Below are 20559 nucleotides of genomic sequence, written 5' to 3' on the forward strand. Positions count from 1 at the left end.
TTTCCTCCTGTTACCACTACTGAGTCCAGGCCTTCATCAAGGACTATTAAAATATTCTCCGCATTTTGTGATTCCCTTAAAAATGTGACTTTGAATGTTAATCTGCAGCTTTAGAACTTTGAATAATGTCTCCCCCTTCTACCCATGCAATTGCCTGGAAGGTTAAATTTAAACTCCACAGCATGGGTTTTTGGCCCTCTGTGTCTTGGCCTCTACCACCCTGGACAAACATTACTCCAGCAAAATCAGTCTTTGTGTAGCATTAATTCATCCAGCTAATATTTACTAAAATGTCGCTTTGTGCCATTCATTTGACTGAACTTAGAGGATCTAACTAGTAAGAGAGATGTACCCCTACCCTCTGAGAGCCTACAGCTCAGTGATACATGCAAAAATGTATAGAGGTGATTGTCACCCAATGCAGCAAGTGCTGTGAGAGGGGAAGTGCAGGACGCTAGGAGAAGCCTGAGGGAGATTCTGACCCCAAACTAGAGGTGGTCAGGGAAAGCTTCCCAGGGGAAGTGATAGGTCAGGTGAGACTTGAGAGAAATAAAGGAGGTGGCCAGGCCAAGGTCTGGGGGTAGAGTGCAGTGCTGGTGGTCCCTGCCAAGGGAGAGATATTTGCATCTAGCCAGAGTCTGGCATGGTCATAGGTACTGCATAAATGTATGTCAGATGAACAAATGCGAAGGCCTGGTGGTGAAGAGATGATGAGGAGGGGAGCATAAGGAACAGAAGTGTTCTGGATGGCTGAAGCTTGTCGGGAATGGCAGAAGAGAAAGCCAGATCAGGTGTACTAGTCCATTCTCATGCTGATGATAAAGACATACCCGAGACTGGGTAATTTATGAAGAAAAGGAGGTTTCATGGACTCACGGTTCCACGTGGCTGGGGAGGTCTCACAATCATAATGGAAGGCGAAAAGCACGTCTTACATGACAGCAGATAAGAGAGGGAACTTGTGCAGGGAAACTCCCCTTTATAAAACCATTAGATCTTGTGAGACTTATTCACTATCACAAGAACAGCACAGGAAAGACCCATCTCCATGATTCAGTTACCTCCCACTGGGTCCCTCCCACGATGTGTGGGAATTGTGGGAGCTACAATTCAAGATGAGATTTGGGTGGGGTCACAGCCAAACCATCTCATCAGGGCATTGGATGGCATGGTAAGGAATCGGTACCATGTCATGAAAGCAATAGGAAACTTACACAGAGAGTTTTTTCACAGGGAGCAGTTGGATCAGATTTGCATTTTGGAAGCATCCTTTTGGCTACAGTGTGGAAGATGAATCAGAGACCAGAATGATTCTGGGCTGTGGAGACTACTTAGTTCTTGGGCTGTGAAAATGGAAGCAGGATGGAGAGAAAAAGTTTTGAGGTGTAATCATTAGGATGAGGTGATTGATTGAATTTGAGTAGTGAATGGAGATTCAAAGGTGATACTTAGGTTTCCGGTTTGGCAGCTGGTACCGCCAGCTGAGGTGGAGAAAACAATAAAGTAATGCAATTTATCAGGTGTGCCATGATCATTGTGCTTTTGTTCCTTTGCTGAATCTGCCCCTTCTCATCATTCAGCTTCTTTGAAACTTTTCTTTGCCACCTTAGCTTACGATAACCATTCCTTCCTCAAAATTCCTATGTACCTAGTCTGTATTATGTACTCATTCAGCCCTTGACATATACTCTCTTTCTTTCTTTACATATTTTCTACCTCTCTTATGACATGGCTGTCTTACTCTGTTTTCTTTTGCTCTAATGGAATACCAAAGACTGGGTAATTTATAAAGAAGTTTATTTAGCTCACAATTCTGGCAGCTGGAAAGTCCAAGAGTATGGTCTTGGCCTCTGGTGAGGGCCTTCTTGCTGTGTCATAACATGGCAGAGGGCATCTCATGTCAAGAGGGCAAGAGCAAGAGAGCCAAAGAGATGGCAAACCTGCTTCCATGGTAGCAACATTAATCCAGCCGTCATAAATTCATTAATCCATTCATGGGGGCAGAGGGATTAGGTTTCCAACACAACTTTTGGAGGACACCTTCAAATCATAACAATGGCAGAGTCCTTGAGAGCATAGTCTGTGTCGTACACCTCCTAGTGTGCCCACCTTTGATGTCTGACTTAGCTTCATTATGGCCTCCCTGCATCTGTTTTTGGGTACTGGTGATCCTTGTTGAGAGCTTTGAAAGCTCATCGGGTTTGGAGTATAGCTTCTCTTACTGTCCTGGAAATTTTGTGTGGAGTTGTTATTTTTAGAAAAGAGGGAAAGGAAAGAATGGAATTTTACTCTGTCTCTACACTAACAGTTCAAACCCTAAAAGATTTCTCATTTTATCCTCTCCTTCTCTCAAACATTCATTGAGATCTTATGTTATGCTGGACAGTCTACTAGGGGGCTGGAAAAGTAAAAGAAGAATAAGACACAGGTTTTTTTGTTTGTTTGTTTTGCCATCAAACAGTTTGGTTAGTGATGAGTTGTATCCATTTCTTGGTTTCAATTTCAATTCAGACTCAAGGAACAGGAGGGAAGAAAGTCATTCAGACTGATGAGTGGAGAAATGGCCCTGTCGAAGAACGCCTTGAGTATGCCCTTGTGAAGGTAAGTTACAGGGGCCTGAACTGGAGGGCTGGAGGCTCATCATGGCTGACTGATCCTGTTGTGGGCGGTGTGACAGTAGCTGGAGAAGGAGATGCCTAGACCACTGATTCTCAACCTGGAGAGGTCCCTCTTGCTGTCCCCCAGCTGCCCCCCTCCCCCACCATAGCACATTTGACAGTGTTCAGAGACATTTTTGATTGTCATAACTGTGCATGGGAGGTATTACTGGCATCCTATGGCCAGGGATGCTGCTAAACATCCTACAGTGCCCAGGACAGCCCCAAACCACAAAGAATATTCCTTCCCAAGTGTTAGTAGTGCTGAGGCTGTGAATCCTGTCCTGGACCAAGTTGCTGGTCAGTTGGTCAGCAAGTCAGTTTCATAGTTGGAATTTTAGGCTTTAAGCAAGATCAGTAATCTCTTGGCTTCAGTTTCCTCCTGTGTGAGTCTGGAGAATCTCAGAGTTTTGTTTTGGGTTTTTTTTTTTTTTTTTTGGCTCTGGAGTTTAACATTTAACTCTTTCACCTTTTGAGATTCACATATTTCAGTTTGTGGAGCTAGTTGGCCAATCCAAGGATCATTGAACTGGGGACCTTGGAGGAGTGGGGCTTGTCATTGAAGGGTGGATAAGTCAATGGAGGCTTCATGGATTTGAACTTCATTTAAGGGCCCCATCCAGTGTCATTTCTCCCCAGCCCTACAGCATTACAGTGAGAAAACTTACTGATTTCTCCACAGGTATTTATTAATGTATAATCTGGTAAAACACTAAGATACAAAATGTATTTTATGATGCATTTGAACTTATTAGTCCTTCTCTATTAGCACATTTTACTGAGGTATATTTTAAAGCATTTTTTAATTGGCATATAAAATTGTATGTATTTACTGCATACAACATTCTGTTTTGGAAGTGTATGAGGTATTTACTTTGTATCAGTAAAGCCAGCTAAGCACTTTATCTCAATCCTCAAAATAAACATATGAGATACTATTGTAATATTCTAATTGAGGAAACTGAGGCTTATTGAATTGCCTAAATTAGTGATAGGAAGCCAGATTGAATCCATGCACTCTGATTCTGGAACCTGTGCTGTTAAGCATTTTCATGATAGCTCTGTGGAGGTAAGGCAGTTTTTTAGGTGATTTTTTTTTCTTTCTTTCTTTCTTTCTTTTTTTTTTTTTTTTTTTGTCTTTTTTAGGGCATTGAAAAACATATTATTGAGGATACTGAGGAAGCCAGGTTAAACCAAAAAAAATATCCCCGACCTCTCAATATAATTGAAGGACCCCTGATGAATGGAATGAAAATTGTTGGTGATCTTTTTGGAGCTGGAAAAATGTTTCTACCTCAGGTTGGCAAAATATGGGGAGAAATTTTCACAGTTGCATCTTTTCTCTGTCATTTAATAAATGGCGATTTGGGATATATTTCTCAGGTTTTAATTTGGACAAGAGTTCAATGGTATTGGCTAGTCATTCCTTCTCTAAATATGTTTAGGAGTCATGTCTGGAAGAATCCATCTTCAGAGTGGTGTGGATGTTGGAAATCCGAAAATTCTTAGCGTTATAATCTATCATAATCCTTATGTTCTAATTTTTGTATCACCTCTTACCCCCAATGCCTATCTCTCCCCTCCAAAAGTAAAGTAAAACCCAAGATAAATGTAGAGTTACTAACATTAAGACTTGATTTGACCAGGCCCTGTTCATCTGTAAGGATGCATATTTTGAGACAAATGTTACTGTTTTAAATGACGGTACATTAAGTGGTTTGTTTAAAGTAAAACCAGAACTCTTACTTTGATTCACAGCAGCTGCTAACCACATCAGTTAACACATACTTGTTGAGCATGTAGGTTAGTGGCTGTGCGGCATTTGAGAAACTGAAAGGCCCTCATCTTGCCTAAATGTAAGACTGGATTTTAAGTGAGTTTTAAAGCTGGGGATTGAGAAGAGAAGGCTGGGAATGAGCTCATGGTGGAGAAGCTTTGGTCCTGAAGGATACATAGAACTCTTGGATAAAAGATAGAGGGCCTCCTAGACAGAGAAAAAAAAAACAAGCCAAAGTTCAGAAGACAGAAATTGCAACATTTGATTTCCAGCCTTGTTTTCCTTCTGCTGTACCTTATTATTCACTGGCTTTCCCTCTGGGGAGCTTATCCTTTGTTCTGCCTACTGTCAGAAGACTCCAGTGTAGCTGTCCTGAAGTCAAAGCATGCATTCCTAATGTGTGCCCAAATTTCACAAGTGGCCATCAGCAGTTGTTCCTGTGGTTTGGGAAAGATACCTGATCTATGCTTTTTTTCTCAGGTTATAAAGTCAGCCCGGGTTATGAAGAAGGCTGTTGGCCACCTTATCCCTTTCATGGAAAAAGAAAGAGAAGAAACCAGAGTGCTGAACGGCACAGTAGAAGAAGAGGCAAGTCATTTTGTTCAGGCCTATGGGCCTTTAGTGAGTTGACCTGGAAGACTTGAGGTGGTGGTAGGGGCCTAAGCAGTCAGGGTTGGCTGTGTTCGTTATTGAGGATAAAATAGAGACATGATCCCACATCTCTCCCTTTTTTAACCGAGTATCAGAATACTCTGGGACTTTCTTTTGAATGTAGCTTTATAACATTTTTAATATAGATACAATTTTTCAATCAAAACCCATGTTTTCAAGACAAAGCCAGTTCATTCATTTGTGCCTTCATTAACTGATCATTTATGAAGCTGCTGTGATGTGCCAAGTACTGTGCCAGGCACAGCTCACTCAAAGGTCTGTCCCCGCCCTTGAGGTCATTGAGTCATGCTTGTTTTTAGAAAACTCTTAACTGAATAGTCTTTCTGCTGGTGATGTCCTTGGCACCACTTCTGGATTCAATTTAATTCTTGTTGGCTGCACCACCAGAGTAAATCATTAAGCTTTTTGACCTTGTTTAGCTCCCTGTGAAGCTCAGACAGCTTTGGCCTCTAGGATTCTGAATTTTTAAATTGATCTGTTTGTGAATGGCTCAAACACAGAGTTTATAAAAATCCTTCTTGTTTTGCTTTTTTTCTTTTTTTTGGGGAGTAGTGGGGGATGCTAACTGTGCATAGAACAACAGTGCTGAGGAAAGATACTCACGTGCCCTCTGCCTGGGCTGTTGTGGTTTTTCAGATTCAGATGGGACATACACATACAGTTAACCTGTTCCTTCCCCTCTCCCCTGCCTCTCCCTTAATTGCTAACAGTAAACATTTGTCAAGTAGGTTCCCCCGCACCCAGAGTTAAGGATGTGGTCTTCAGCTGTGGTGCTATTTTGTGTGTGAACATCAACTATTCTTTGAAAGGATGGGACCTCCTGATCTTGGCTGAAGCCCCTTGGGCTAGCCCATTAGGTGGGCCTCCTTTGAACTGTTTAGTCTTCGGTTTCCAGGTCTGTCTTTGAGGTGCTCTTGGTTGTATTGAATTGCTTTCTGTGCTGGCCCCTGCCTGGCTCTGGAGAACTAGGTGTTCCACGCTAAACAACCCTGCCTTGCTGAGCTGCTTGGCTTCCTTTCCAGGACCCTTACCAGGGCACCATTGTGCTGGCCACTGTTAAAGGCGACGTGCACGACATAGGCAAGAACATAGTTGGAGTAGTCCTTGGCTGCAATAATTTCCGGTAAGTTAGGACCTCACGTCTTTCAACCCCTTTTCCATTTAAAAATGAAAGCTTTTTAACAGAATAATTCTTCAATGGGTGGGAAGAGTAGGGCATGGCAGTGGATATTAGAGGTTATTTTTTATTTCTTTTTGCTTACTGTGTTTTTGAATTTTCTACGTGAACACAGCATTTCAAATGAAATAAGTTAGTAATTATCCGTGTTCAAAAAGGACATAAAGAATAGTAAAAGCTATTCAAGTGGGGTAGAAACCATCCAGAGGATTCCTGGGGTTGGATGTTGGGACAGAGGTGCTAATAGCCGGAATATCAGGCTCCTTCCCATGGCCAGTGGTGTTCATCATATCCTCTTTTTCCTTTCAATAAACTCAGATTTTAGAACCGAGATCTTATGAGACCTTGGCTAAACAGTTTTACAGGAAGGCCTTCTCTGTACAAGTCTCAGTTGGCTTTGCTTAGAGCCAGGACCCTGTGTTCTTGGTGATTAAGCTAGATTTTGGAATGTTGTATACAAGTAAAACCCCTTTCTATCTTATTATAATTAATAAATATTCATAACAAAATCATTTGCGTGTGAGAGTTGATGACCTGTAGTAAGTGTGTGTTTCGCTTAGATTTGAACATATTCTTTGTAATGAAAAGCCTGATGGAAATAATGCTTTCCCATATCCATGTCCAGCCACCAGTCCTTTTGAGTCATAGACTTCTTTCCAATGTGCTATTTTCTCTAGATAGAGAAGAAAATTGACTGGAGCTATCCCTGTACTCCTCAGTTCTCTTCTTTGCTGTCAAGTAACAATTACCTGCTAAGCTCTGTCCCTGCTGTCAACGTTTGTATCCATCTCTGCCTTCAAGGCTAATTAAATGCAGCTAAGAACCTTTCAGGAAGGCTGGAGACAGAGAAGCAGTGTCAGGAAGGCATTTTTTTTTCCCCTCTGACTGTCTTCACAAGCATTTCTGTTTACCTGCTCACTTACTGTCTAAAGACTTAGCGTTCTCTCCTAGTCCTAGAAACGAGGAATACTATTTCTATCCATGTACTTATTATTTTTTAAAGAGATAAATTTATTGAAGATAGATAGTTGTAATGAAATTTTACCTATATAATAAATATTTGGATAAGGTGTTTGCTTCCTAAAGTCTACAAAGCATTTCTGCTATAGGCTTACCTTTGCAAACCTGAGGTTGTTGGTTCCTGTTTGCATTCATCACAATCAGTTAAAATTCACTTCAGTTAATGTTTATAGATCATCTTCTACATACCAGGCATTATACTAGAGACACCAAAATGATTTAGTTGACTTTTCTCCTTGAAAAAGTTTACTGTTTCTCAGGCTAAATAGCCAGGTACATGTTCAGCCTTAATGGGACAAGAACCATTGAAGAAAGTGACTTGTAGGTAAACTTCCTAAAAGTGATTCTTGAGATATCATTGTCATGTGCTTTATCATCATTTATTTTGATCAGTGGATTCTTAGCTGAGAGTATTATACTAGCAATGTTTATTTCTCCAGTAAAGACATTTTAAGAAGCCAGGGAACATTGTGGCATTTCTCCAGGGTGCTACTAGAACTGAATGTCAGCAGTTGTGAAGACTGCGTATTAAGCCTGAGGCTTTCCTGCAACAAACCCAGTTGCTATATGTTGGGCACTTTGGGTTTGCTTATCTTTGCTAATAAGTCTAACTGGAGAAACACTTTTTGATGAAACGTTACTTTCATTTTACAAAAACAAGTGAATGTGCAAACTTCATGTCAAACACTCCTTTGGCTTGTGTGTGATAACACATAGACTCTTCCATTGGTGAGTTTAATTTTATGGTGTCAGCTAGTAGACAAGTGTCCCTGGAGATTGTCTTATGGAATAATGTGTACTTTTATTGTCAGTACCAGGCTAGTATGCTTGAAGGAATTACCCAGCCTAGTGAGTGAGTCTAGCAACCTATCCTGTATCTAATCCTTTTCTTTCCTGGCTTTTTATCATTGTTGCAGTGAATCTCAAAAATGATAACAATGTTTTTTCTTTGTGGGGATAAAAGAAATAAAGAGGGCTAAAACTGACAGTTCTGTTTAGAGAGAAAATGTATTTTTTAAATGGGGAAGATATGATGCAATAGAATTGCAAATTTGAGGATTTGAATAGAACTAAGGATGTATTCACCAAGAATCTACTATTACCTACCATTTGTTTACCACTTCCCAATTTATACAGTTCTTTAGTATCACTGATTTTTTTTTCTTTGTCACCTTTTTGTTGTTGTCGTTTTGGTTCCTTTCCTTTCTTTTCTTTCATCCTTCCTTTTCATGGTTTTGATCCTACTACCCTGCCTGTTATTGTATTTCTCCTTTTATAGATGAGAAAACTTAGGCTTAGAGAACTTGAGAGATTTCGTCATAGTCACATGGCTAGCAAGTGTCAAGCCACATTCAGGGCTTTTGGTTCCAAAAGCTGGGACTTCGTAATATATCACCTTACTTTACAATATTTTTTTTGACTTGAGTTGTAAACAAGTATAATGTCTAATATTAACACAGGCATACCTTGTTTTATTGTACCTCACTTTATTGAGCTTTGCAGATACAGCATTTTGTAAAAATTTGAGTTTTGTGGCAATCCTGCATAGAACATGTGTCTTGATGGCATTTTTCCAATAGCATGTGCTCATTTCACGTCTCTGTGTCACATTTTCCTAATTCTCACAATATTTCAAACCTTATTATTATATCTCTTATGATGATCTGTGATCAGTGATCAGTGTTACTATTTTAATTGTTTCGGGGTACCATGAACCACACCCGTAGAAGATGGCAAACTTAATCCATAAATATATATATTTTGACTGCTCCACTAACCAGCCATTCCCCATCTCTCTCCCTTTCCTTGGGCCTCCATAGTCCCTGAGACACAACAATATTGAAATTAGGCCAGTTAATAACTCTGTAATGGCCTTGTAGTCCTCTAAGTGTTTAAGTGAAAAGAAGAGTCACACACCTCGACATTAAGTCAAAAGTTAGACATGATTAAGTTTAGTGAGGAAGGCATGTCAAAAACTGAAATAGGCTGAAAACTAGGCCTCTTGCACCAAATAGCAGTTTATGCAAAAGAAAAGTTCTTAAAGGAAATCTAAAATGCTCCTCCAGTGAATACACAAATGATAGGAAAGCAAAACAGCCCCACTGCTGTTATGAGGAAAGTTTGAGTGGTCTGGATAGAAGATTAAACCAGCCACAATATTCCCTTAAGCCAGAGTCTCACCCAGAGCAGTTTGGCATTGCTGGAGCAATAACAAATTGAAGAGAGCTCCAACCGTCTTCAATTTTGTGAAGGCTGAGAGAGGTGAAGAAGCTGCAGAAGAAAAGTTTGAAGCTAACAGAGGTTGGTTCATGAGGTTTAAGGAAAGAAGCTGTCTCCTAACATAATGGTACAAGGTGAAGTGCAAGTGCTGATGGAGAAGCTGCAGCAAGTTTTCCAGATCTAGCTGACATCACTGAGGAAGGTGGCTATGCTAACCAATAGGTTTTCAATGTAGATGAAATAGCCTTCTGTTGGAAGTAGGTGCCATCCAGGACTTTCATAGCTAGAGGGGAGAAGTGAATGCCTGGCTTCAAAACTTCAGAGGACAGGCTGACTCTCTTGTGGAGGGGCTAACACAGCTGATGACTATCAGTTGAAGCCAGTGTGCATTTGCCATTCTGAAAATTCTAGGGCTTTAAGAATTATGTTAAATCTACTCTGTCTGTGCTCTATAAATGGAATAACAAAGCCTGGATGAGAGCACATCTGTTTACAGCATGGGTTTACTGAATATTTTAAGCCTACCATTAAGACCTACTGCTCAGTAAAAAAGATTCCTTTCAAAATATTACTCCTCATTGACGTGCACCTGGTCACAAGAATTCTGATAGAGATATACAAGGAGATGAATATTGTTTTCATGCCTGCTAACACAACATCCATTGTGCAGCCTGTGAATCAAGGAGGAATTTTGACTTTCAAGTCTTACATTTTGTGAGGCTGTAGCTGCCATAGATAGTGATGGATCTGGGCAAAGTAAATCAAAAAACCTTCTGTAAAGGATTCACCATTCTAGATGCCATTAAGAACATTTGTAATTCATGGGAGGAGGTCAAAATATCAACATTAACAGGAGCTTGGAAGAAGTTGATTCCAACTCTCATAGATGACTTTGAGGGATTCAAGACTTCAGTGGAGGAAGTAACTGCCGATGTGGTAGAAATAGCAAGAGTAAACCAGAATTAAAAGTGGAGCCTGAAGATGGGAATGAATTGCTACGATCTCATAATACAAGTTCAACAGATGAGGAATTGCTTCTTATGGCTGAGCAAGGCTGAGCAAAGAAAGTAGTTTCTTGAGATGGCTATGAACAGTGTTGAAATAACAACAGAGGATTTAGAATAAACAGCACGTAAACTTAGGTGATAAAGCAGGGGCAAGGTTTGAGATGACTGGCCTACAATTTTGAAAGAAGTTCTGTGAGTAAAACGCTATCAAACAGCATCACATGCTGCAGAGAAATCTTTGTGAAAGTTAGATTCAATTGGTGTGGGAAACTTCACTGTCGTCTTATTTTGAGAAATTGCCACGGCCACCCCAAACTTCTGCAGCCACCACTCTAATCAGTCAGCAGCCATGAACATCAAGTCAAGACCCTCTACCAGCAAAAAGGTTACAAGTCACTGAAGACCCAGATGATCGTTAGCATTTTTTTTTAGCAATAAGTATTTTTAAATTAAGGTATGTATACCTTGTTCTTTTAGACATAATACTATTGCACATATAATAGAGTACAGTATAGTGTGAACATAACTTTTATATGCATTGAGAAACCAAAAAATTCACATGACTCACTTTATTGAGATACTTTATTGCAATGGTCTAGAGTTGAACCTATAGCATCTCTGAGTTATGTCTGTATTCTAAATTCCCCCCAAGAAATAATGTAGAATATTTGGAAATATTTTTGATTAATTCCATTGAGGTTAATTTTACATATACTCTGTAATAGTAACTAGGAAAAGACAAAAGAGGACATTTTCCATTACAGATAATGCACAGTGTTTCATTATGTAAGAAAAATATGCTATTTTATGATACATTTTAAAGTTATACATCATACATCTAATGTTTTTAAACATGGGTCTGATAACCAGTTTTTCTTAATATAACTGTCTAGTATATGTAAAAGAGCAGTATATGGCTGAGCATGAAAATAATTCCAAACTGTATAATGTTGGAACGTTCAGCTGAGTGAGGAACATGACTGTACCTAAGTCAAAGATATAGTAATGCAGTCTCTCCTGAGCACTTCACATGCTGATAATTATTTAGAGGCTTTGGATCCATTTTTTGAAGGAGAGATCAACAATTTGTTTTGTTTATTTTTTTAAAAAGTAATGGAAATGGCAACAGACCCCACTGGCACTACTTAAGTACAGGTTGGAAACCATGGCTGGACTGCAGACTGGATGGAAACACATGCCATCTTGTGGTGGCATGTGTGAATTGCAGGAGCAGCAGATAGGCTGCCACCTTAGTTAAGTGAGAAATAAAGGGTAAAATGACAGCAAGTATCAGGTACCTTAAAAGATGCAGATGCAGTTTTATTTTCCTTTTTAAATTTCTTCTGGAGACGAAAAGGACTTTTTGTCTTATATTACAGTATTTATTTTTGAAATTCTGTGTATTCTTAAATAGTATGAGATGCCTTTGCTAAAACATTCAGTGCAACTTTTTTTTTTTCCTGGATTAGTATCCAAATTAAATGCTTGCTCTCATAGCTCTATTCTAAGCACTTAAAAAAAAAGTTTTTTTGTAGAGACAAAGTCTCGCTAATGTTGCCCAGGCTGGACTCAAACCCCTGGCCTCAAGTGATCCTCCTGCCTTGGCCTCTTAAAGCACTGGGTTTACAGGCATGAGCTTCTATACCCAACCTCTCTTCTGAGCACTTTAAAACAAATACTGTAAAATCAACAACTTCCATAACATTCATTTTTATTCTCTTTAGCCTCCCATGTGGCGAAATACAGGAATGTGTATAGGGAGAGGCTTACAGACATAGGGTATGGCTCAAAATGACAAAGGGAAACTGAGGGAGAGTCAAGGAAGATGGGGTTATGTGTAGGGGTAAAACAGGAGGTTGTGGTAGAGGTGAGAGGGAATGGAGAGGGATAGTGGGAAGAATGGTAGCAGGCACAGAGGGCAGGCTGGATCTGACCTGTGCCCTATTCTCTGACTTCACATACTCTGGGATTCCTAGCTAGTTCAGGACTCTGGGCCCTCATAGTGCTGGTCTCTGCCTAGACTTCCCTGTTTCCTTCAGCTAATACCCACTTAATTTTTCAAAATCCATTTCAGACTTCCCTCTAGGATGCTTCTGGTTGTCACCCATTTTGGGCCTTCCATACATAGTACACTGTAAATGCTTTCATTGTAGTACTTGCCACACCATATTCTAATTCAGAGCTTGCCAACAGTTTCTCAACTCAGATGTGCCAGGAAACCCATTCTCTTTCCTGCTGGAGAGTGGAACTGGACCTCTGTCCTACATGGGTTGACCAGGGCTGTGAGCAACTTCCTTTGTGCATCCCAGTACCATAAGTGTCATTTCAGTGTGTGGAAATAGTGAGAATTGCCCTCTAATCAGTAGTACATTCGACTATTTCCCCAGCAAGACGACTTTGAAGGCAGGCTAATTAGCTGGAAATTGAACTTGTCACCCAGGCCCCTGGCTCAGTGTTCTTGGTCGTTTTCTTACCTCACTGATCTGTGGTTATGATTCTCTCCTGCTGATCTCTCCTTCTGGGAGTGGTCTTTAAACACAGAAATGTTCTGGGGCTCAGCCCTTGGACCTCTTCTCTGTCTTCACTGTCTAGGTGTGTGTTTCTCTAACTGTAATGTACCTTCTTGTCACCTGGGGATTTTGTTAAAAGTCAGATTCTGATTAGGGTAGGTCTGGACTGGAGGTTCTGCATTTCCGACAAACTCTCAGATAGGGCTGGTGCTGCTGGTACAGGAGCACACCTGGAGTAACAAGGCCTGGGGTGGGCTGAAGTCGTCTTATTCGTTTTGTGACTTCAGTATCATCTGATGTACTGACAAGTCCCAAGTTGTATCTCCACTGTGGATCTCTCCCCCAGACTTTAGACTTACATATCCAGTGGACTCCCTGACAGCTCCATTTGGATATCTAAAGAAATCTCAAATTTAATATTTTGAAAACTGAACTAATTGCCACCATTTTGTGAACACCTCCCCAGCTCTCCCCTATTTAAAGAAATAGCAACGTCATTTTTCTTGCTGCTCAAACCAAAACTCTTGCATCATCCTCTCGTCGGATAACCCGCATGTAACCCATCAGTTCTCCTCTCACAGTATTTCCAGGATCTGACCACTTCTCACTACCTACACTGCTTCTTGTCTGGATTTTTGCAGCAGCCTAACCAGTCTCTCTGCTTCTCTACCCTGGACTTGTTTCAGTCCCAAGTAAATCTGTTAAATCTAAGTCAGATTTCTTACTCCACTGTTCAAACCCTCCACTGATTTCTTTCTTCACTCAGTAAAACTCAGAGCCCTTGTAGTGGTCTGCAAGGCCCTTGTGTAGTGGGTATAATCTGGAAGCTTCCCGGACCCCACCCCTGGTCAGTTAAATCACAGTCTTTGGAAAATGGAGTCCAAGCTTCAGGTTGTTTGATTTTGGAAAGGCTCCCCTGGTGATTCTGATGCAAAGTCTTCACAGGCTCTGGCCTTTTCCTCCTCCTCTGAACTTATCACCCACAACTCTATCCTTCTCCATTTCTGTTCCAGCCACAACAATTTCCTTACTCTTCCTTAAACATGGCAAGCATCCACATAAGACGTTCCTGAGAGAAACACTGCTGAAACAAGAAAAAGCAGTGACAGCAAGATGATTCTTGCCATCATACTGATGCGTTTTAGTTGAATTTTAAAACATATACAATGTTAAAAAAAATCAGCTTTGAAATGTATGCCTTTTTGTCTTGATTTAAAAGCAGTATGCTATTTTTCCTAGTTTTATATGTGACAGTCTATGCTTAGTCATTGTTTAACAAAAGATCCAGGTACTAGACTTTCTTCAGTATGTTAAAAAGAAAAAAAAAAGCGTATGGTACCATCTCATTCCTGCTATAACCTGCAGTGGTTATACATCATTAACACCTCCAGCGTGCATTTGCTACTGGGTTAGTGCCAACAGAGCTGAATATACTTACCATTGATTTGAAGTTGTCTTACTTTTTACTGAAGATTCCATATGTCATAGTTTTTTTTTAACTCTTTTTAAAAAAGTAATATGAGTACAAGCTAAAAATCCAGTGGTATGAAAGGGCATATAGTGAGAAGCCAGTCCCCTTCCTGCCCCAGCGTTCAGCACCCATTGTTAACAGCCAGTATGTCATGTTGTAGTCTTAAGCATTCTTTTCTGTTCTTGTTATTTAAACGTTTTTGCCTATTTAATTTTAAGAATTGTTGATGTAATGAAATAAGTAAAAATGCATGCTGTAAGTTTTTCAACATCTTTTAACAAATAGAAGAAGATTAAATTATCAAAATGACATTAAGGTACTCTGTAAATTTAAAATAGAAGTAATTCCTATAACATTTTCCAGGGCAGACATTCCTGTTTCCTCTGAGTTCCAGGAAGCTCTCTCCTCCATGAATTGAAATTTGTCTGGCACTGTTCCGTTCTCTGAGAGTGTGCTCCAGGCTTCCTCTGCCCCAGCGCCTGTTCTCCTGTGTGCCCATCTAGAGTCTGCCTTTCCTTTCAGTCTTGCCCTCTTGCCCTCGGTGACCTGCACCCTGAATCATTCTCCCTCTTTTTCTTGTGTTAAGTAATCAGAGTTCCCTGACAGCTCTTCATGTGCAGGATCTGACCTCTTTTTCATGATCTTCCCCATTGGCTTCCAAGTTCAACAGGTATTTATTGAGGAACTTCCCTAGCCCTTTTTATTGGCCTAAATAGATAAGATAATGGATTTTGGAGTGAGATACTGATTCAGATCCCAACTCTGCCTCTAATTAGTTGTGTGACTAGACAGATTGCTTAATTTCTCTGGGCCCCTTCTCATTAAAATGAAACCCATAATAGTGATTTCATGATAGAGTTACTATGAGGGTTAAATGAGATCATTTATGCAGGCCAGGCACTGTGGCTCAAGCCTATAATCCTAGCACTTTGGGAAGCCGAGGTGGGAGGATCACTTGAGCCCAGGAGTTTGAGACCAGTCTGGGCAACATAGGGAAACCCTGTCTACAAAAACTGTAAAAATTAGCTGGGTTTAGTGGGGCATGCCTGTGGTCCCAGCTACTCTGGAGGCTGAGGCAGGAGGTCAAGGCTGCAGTGAGCCGTAATCATGTCACTGCACTCCAGCCTGGGTGACAGAATGAGACCCTGTCTCAAAAACAACAGCAAAAGAGATTGCTTATGCAAAAAGCTGAGCACAGTGTCTTTCAACAGATGAATGGATAAGCAAAACATGTTATCTCCATACAGTGGAATATTTTTTGGCCTTAAAAAAGACTGAACTTCGGACATGCCTCAAAACATGGTTGGACTTTGAAGGCACTGTGCTAAGTGAAGTTTAGTCAAACACAAAAGGATGAATACTGTATTATTCTACTTATGTGAAATATCTAGATAAGGCAAATTCATAGAGAAAGAAAGTAGAGTAGAGGTTACCAGGGGATGGAGTGGAGAGGGTGGGAGAGAAGAAGGGGTAGTTATTGCTAAATGGTTACAATGTTTCTGCTCTGGGTGATAAAATAAGTTTGGACGTAAATAGTGATGATGGTTGCTCAACATTGTAACTGAAATTCATGCTACTGGATTGTACATTGAAAAATGGTTAAAATGGAAAAGTATATATTAGGTATATTTCACCACAATTAAAAAAATAACATACCAGAAACCATTGAATTGCACACTTGAAATGGGTGAATTGTATGGTATGTGAATGATGAGTCAGTAAAGCTGCTTAAAAGCAAGCTTAGCATAGTGTCTGGCGTATATGTAGTAAGTAGTGAATAAATGGTAGTTGTGGTGGTAATCCTCAATATTTAGTGAGCATTTCAACTTGATTCTCGTTTACATTAGAGCAGTATTTAATGGTTGAAATAAAAATGTTCATTTCAGTTTTGTCTCTAATGGGCTTTCATTAATTTTCTCATGTCTCATTTCTGTGCCTCAGAGTTATTGATTTAGGAGTCATGACTCCATGTGATAAGATACTGAAAGCTGCTCTTGACCACAAAGCAGGTACTGTGCAACTATACTTTGGGCATTTCTCTAAATGTCATATCCCCAGGTGTCTGTCATTTCCCTAGTTGTCTGTCAGTGAATAGTGATGCCCCGTGAGGGTTCTGTGGGACATGCAATCAAGTGCCAGCTCCTGCACCAGGTTGCTTTCATTGCCATTTCTAATGGGGTTGAGAGATGAGAATGAGTAACTATGGAACCGAGTGCTGGAGATGGGGAATGGGGACAGACTTCTTATAACAGAACAGTTGTATTAGGTTTTTTTTCTGTGTGTAGTCATTTTTATATTTCTTCTCATACTGTGATATATTCAAGTCTGGGAAATCATGAGCTAAATATACCTTCTATTGCATGGTTTCCTAAAACTATGGCAAGTAATTATTGCAACCTTAAGTTATAAATCTTATTTACTACCAAAAGCAAACAATAGATTGAAATTCCCCAGTCGGAAAAGATGTCTTAGAATTAGAAACTGGGGATGGGCGCGGTGGCTCACACCTGTAATCCCGGCATTTTGGGAGGCTGAGGCAGGTGGATCATTTGAGGTCAGAAGTTTGAGACCAGCCTGGCCAACATGGTGAAACCCTGTCTCTACTAAAAATACAAAAATAAGCCAAGCTTGATGGTGGGCACCTGTAATCGCAGCTACTCAGGAGGCTGAGGCAGGAGAATCGCTTGAACCCAGGAGGCAAAGGTTGCAGTGAGCCGAGATCGCGCCACTACACTCCAACCTGGGCAACAGAATGAGACTCCATCTCAAAAAAAAAAAAAAAAGAATTAGGAATTGGGAATTCATGTTAGGTCTTTTGGTCTTTATTACAAAGTTTTTTAAATGGATCTTCATCCTTTTCCTTTTTCTTTCGTCCTCCTCACTCTCCTTTTTAATAGATATAATTGGCCTGTCAGGACTCATCACTCCTTCCCTGGATGAAATGATTTTTGTTGCCAAGGAAATGGAGAGATTAGCTATAAGGATTCCATTGTTGATTGGAGGAGCAACCACTTCAAAGTAAGTTATACTAATGAGCTTTGTCCTCACTTCAAATTTTCTTATATGCCAGTGTTTGAAACAGTGGTAAACCTGTGTTGTTTTGGATTTTCCCTTATGTTTAGTACATTGACTTTTTGTTATATAAACACAAACATTTTCTGGTGTTCACTTGGGTGAGAGCCAGAATACTTACAGAGCATGCTATAGAAAACTTTTTTGTGATTCCTATTCTTTGCTTTTTCTTGGATTTCTTTGGCTTGCAATAATCTTTTTCTTAACACTCTCACTTCCGATTCAGTTCCTGAGAATTATAGTGAACTATTCTCGTGAAATTAAACCGAGTGGAGAAGCTGTGTTTTTTGGCACAAAATCATTACTTGAACTTTTGCCCACTCTGTCTTGAAGCAGGTGTCTGATTGAATGATTACAGGTTCCTTTGAAGGAACTCTAACCTTGTAGTAGTTTGGAGACAGAAAGCCCATCTAACAAGAATGAACTAAATGGTCACTTTGGGGAGTTCCTGAAAGGGGAGCTTTGTGGGAACCTTTGGGTTAACAACATAAAGAGGTATAAAATGTAAAGATGAGAAAGTTCAAATTTGTTCACATGATAATTATTCAGTTTACCAGATTTTTCCTAGGATCATGATCATAGTGATATGTGGTAAGTGCTACGTTAACTGTGGGTACTAGACTTTTTATGCCATGTACAGTTCACTTTCTCAGGGAGCATTATCATACTGGAACATTGAACACAATGGTCCCATAGCATCTAGTTTATTTTCCTGATGCAGAAATACAATAAAGATCTGGGTATAGGTATACAATAAAGGTCTGGTTCCATAGGTATGCCACAATAAAGGTCTGGTTGTAGGTATGCAAAAGAAAAGTGTTCCTTTTGCACTAGAAACAACTGTACTTTTAGCCAATTTGTATAGGGTTATTCAGAGGAACAGAATCAATAGGATATGTTTATATATAGAGAGAAAGATTTATTTTAAATAACTCCTGTGATTGTGGAGGCTGGCAAGTCTGAAATCTGCAGGCTGGAGACACAGGTAAGTTGATTTTTTGAGTCTAAAGACAGTCTAGAGGTGGAATTTCTTCTTCCTTGTAGGGCTGGGGAGTGAATAAGGGACTCCTTGTCTTGTCTCTTAAAGGTCTTCAGCTGACTGGATGAGGCCCACCAACATAGTGGAAGATAATGTGCTTTACTCAGGTCTACTGATAAAGGTTAATCACATCTAAAAAAAATACTTTCACAGTAACATTTAGGTTGTGGTTAACCAAAAAGTATATACCATGGCCTAGCCAAGTTTATACGTGAAATTAACCATCATACCATTTAAAATTTGAATGAGTCATCTTCATAAGTAGAAACAGTATTATGTGTCTTTTATCCATTAGCTGTTCTTCATACTTGAAGGATTCGATAGTTTGACTATCGTTGCTTAACGTTAGAAAACAGGGTTTGTGTTTCCACAAAGGACTTATGTACCAGGAAAGGTGGCAGACTTGGTCTCAAGGGATATGGCCACCCATTAATAATGGGTTTTGATGAGCGTGGGCTTGGGTAATTGATGACAGGCTTAGTGAAGAGAATGGTAAGAGGACCTATGGACTGTTGTCAGAATGAAAGACTTTAATATCAACGTGAAGTAGAATAAATAAATATTTAAAGGAACATAATTAAAATGCATTATGTGTTATGTAAATATGATGCTGGCTTCAAAAAAGAATCTTTTTATATGGTGGGACACTACACTCAGAAATTTGCTTCTTGTGCAAATTGGAACTTTACCAAATAGTCCATTCTGTCATTTACCATGTAAAAGCTACCAGATTAAAGAAAAGAAAACATTGAGAAGCAACTAGACTAGCCTCTCAAGATACATTATTGGCAAAATTAGCTTGCTAATGATTCTTAGCAGTTGCAACCTGATATATCGGATTAGAATTAACAAGATAGGAAATCACCAGCATCTCTTCAGTTACTGCGAAACATCTATTCTCATTGTCTGGGAAACTGTAAATGTGTTTGGCCTGAAGGTAGAAAGCTGAGTCCACTGACCACCTAAGGTTTCTTTCAACTCTCCAGTGCATTGTTTCTGTATGAGCCCTGCCTCTTCTGGTTCTCTTCTCTTCCATGCCTGTTGCAGTTTCTGGGAAATTACTTGGAAAATAAGAGCTAGTAGGTAGCACTGCTTCCCGGGAACCATTCCCTTCTACACTGTGGTGCTGGAACAGCCTTTGGAAAACAGATTTCCATGCAACCTCCAAGCACTTCACTGTAGAATTTCCCAGTTCTGACTCCATTCTAATTAGTGACAGTGGATGAGGTCTGCGATCTGAGGTCTTGCTTTATCAAGTTCTCTAAGTAAGTGCTTTTACAGAAGTTTAGCAGTTATACAGAAAAGTACACAAATCATATAGATGTACAACTTGACAAGTTTTTACAAAAGGGAACCCACCCATGTAACCACCTCCAGATCAAGAAATAGAACACTAATGGCACCCTAGGAACCTCAGCAGGTTCCTCCACCCAGTCATCCTTTCCAACAAAAGTAACCACTGTTCTTTCTTGTCACCATACGTTGGTTTTGCCTGCATTTCAACTTTATATAAGTGGAGTCATATTGTATGTGCTCTCCTGTGTCTGGCTTCTTTTGCCCCACATCAGCCTTGTTACAATAGTTGTTTGGTTTTTTGTTGTTTTTTTTCAATGTAGTATTCCATTGTATAATGTGCTGTGACTTATTTACTCTTGCTACTGTTGGTGGACATTTGAGGTTTTCCACTTTGGGGCTATCACAAACAATACTGCTATGAACACTTATGCTTATGAATTTTGGTGCACATGTATGTGTATTTTTGCCTAGAAGCAGAATTGCCAGATCATAGGATATGCCTATGATCATCTTCATTAGCTATTGCCACATAGTTTTCCAAATTGCAGCAATTTACACTCCCACAAGCAATTGTGAAAGTTCCAGTTATTCCACGTTCTTTTCAATGGTATCCCTTGTCATGGGTGTAGTAATACCTTGCT

General features: G+C 39.9%; 1 protein-coding gene across 6 annotated transcripts in view; it reads left to right on the top strand.

Moving 5' to 3' along the window:
- Nucleotides 1-20559, top strand: part of MTR (5-methyltetrahydrofolate-homocysteine methyltransferase) — a 105826-nt gene that overhangs the window by 62566 nt on the left and 22701 nt on the right. For all 6 annotated transcript variants that reach the window (XM_019032072.4, XM_019032075.4, XM_019032073.4 and 3 more), the window contains exons 19-24: nucleotides 2512-2601; nucleotides 3804-3956; nucleotides 4915-5022; nucleotides 6129-6229; nucleotides 16453-16520; nucleotides 17409-17529. In XM_019032072.4, the coding sequence (XP_018887617.2) occupies nucleotides 2512-2601; nucleotides 3804-3956; nucleotides 4915-5022; nucleotides 6129-6229; nucleotides 16453-16520; nucleotides 17409-17529 (641 nt within the window). The remainder of the gene's footprint in view (nucleotides 1-2511; nucleotides 2602-3803; nucleotides 3957-4914; nucleotides 5023-6128; nucleotides 6230-16452; nucleotides 16521-17408; nucleotides 17530-20559) is intronic.

Source organism: Gorilla gorilla, chromosome 1 (assembly GCF_029281585.2).
Source record: "Gorilla gorilla gorilla isolate KB3781 chromosome 1, NHGRI_mGorGor1-v2.1_pri, whole genome shotgun sequence".
Taxonomy (NCBI): domain Eukaryota; kingdom Metazoa; phylum Chordata; class Mammalia; order Primates; family Hominidae; genus Gorilla; species Gorilla gorilla.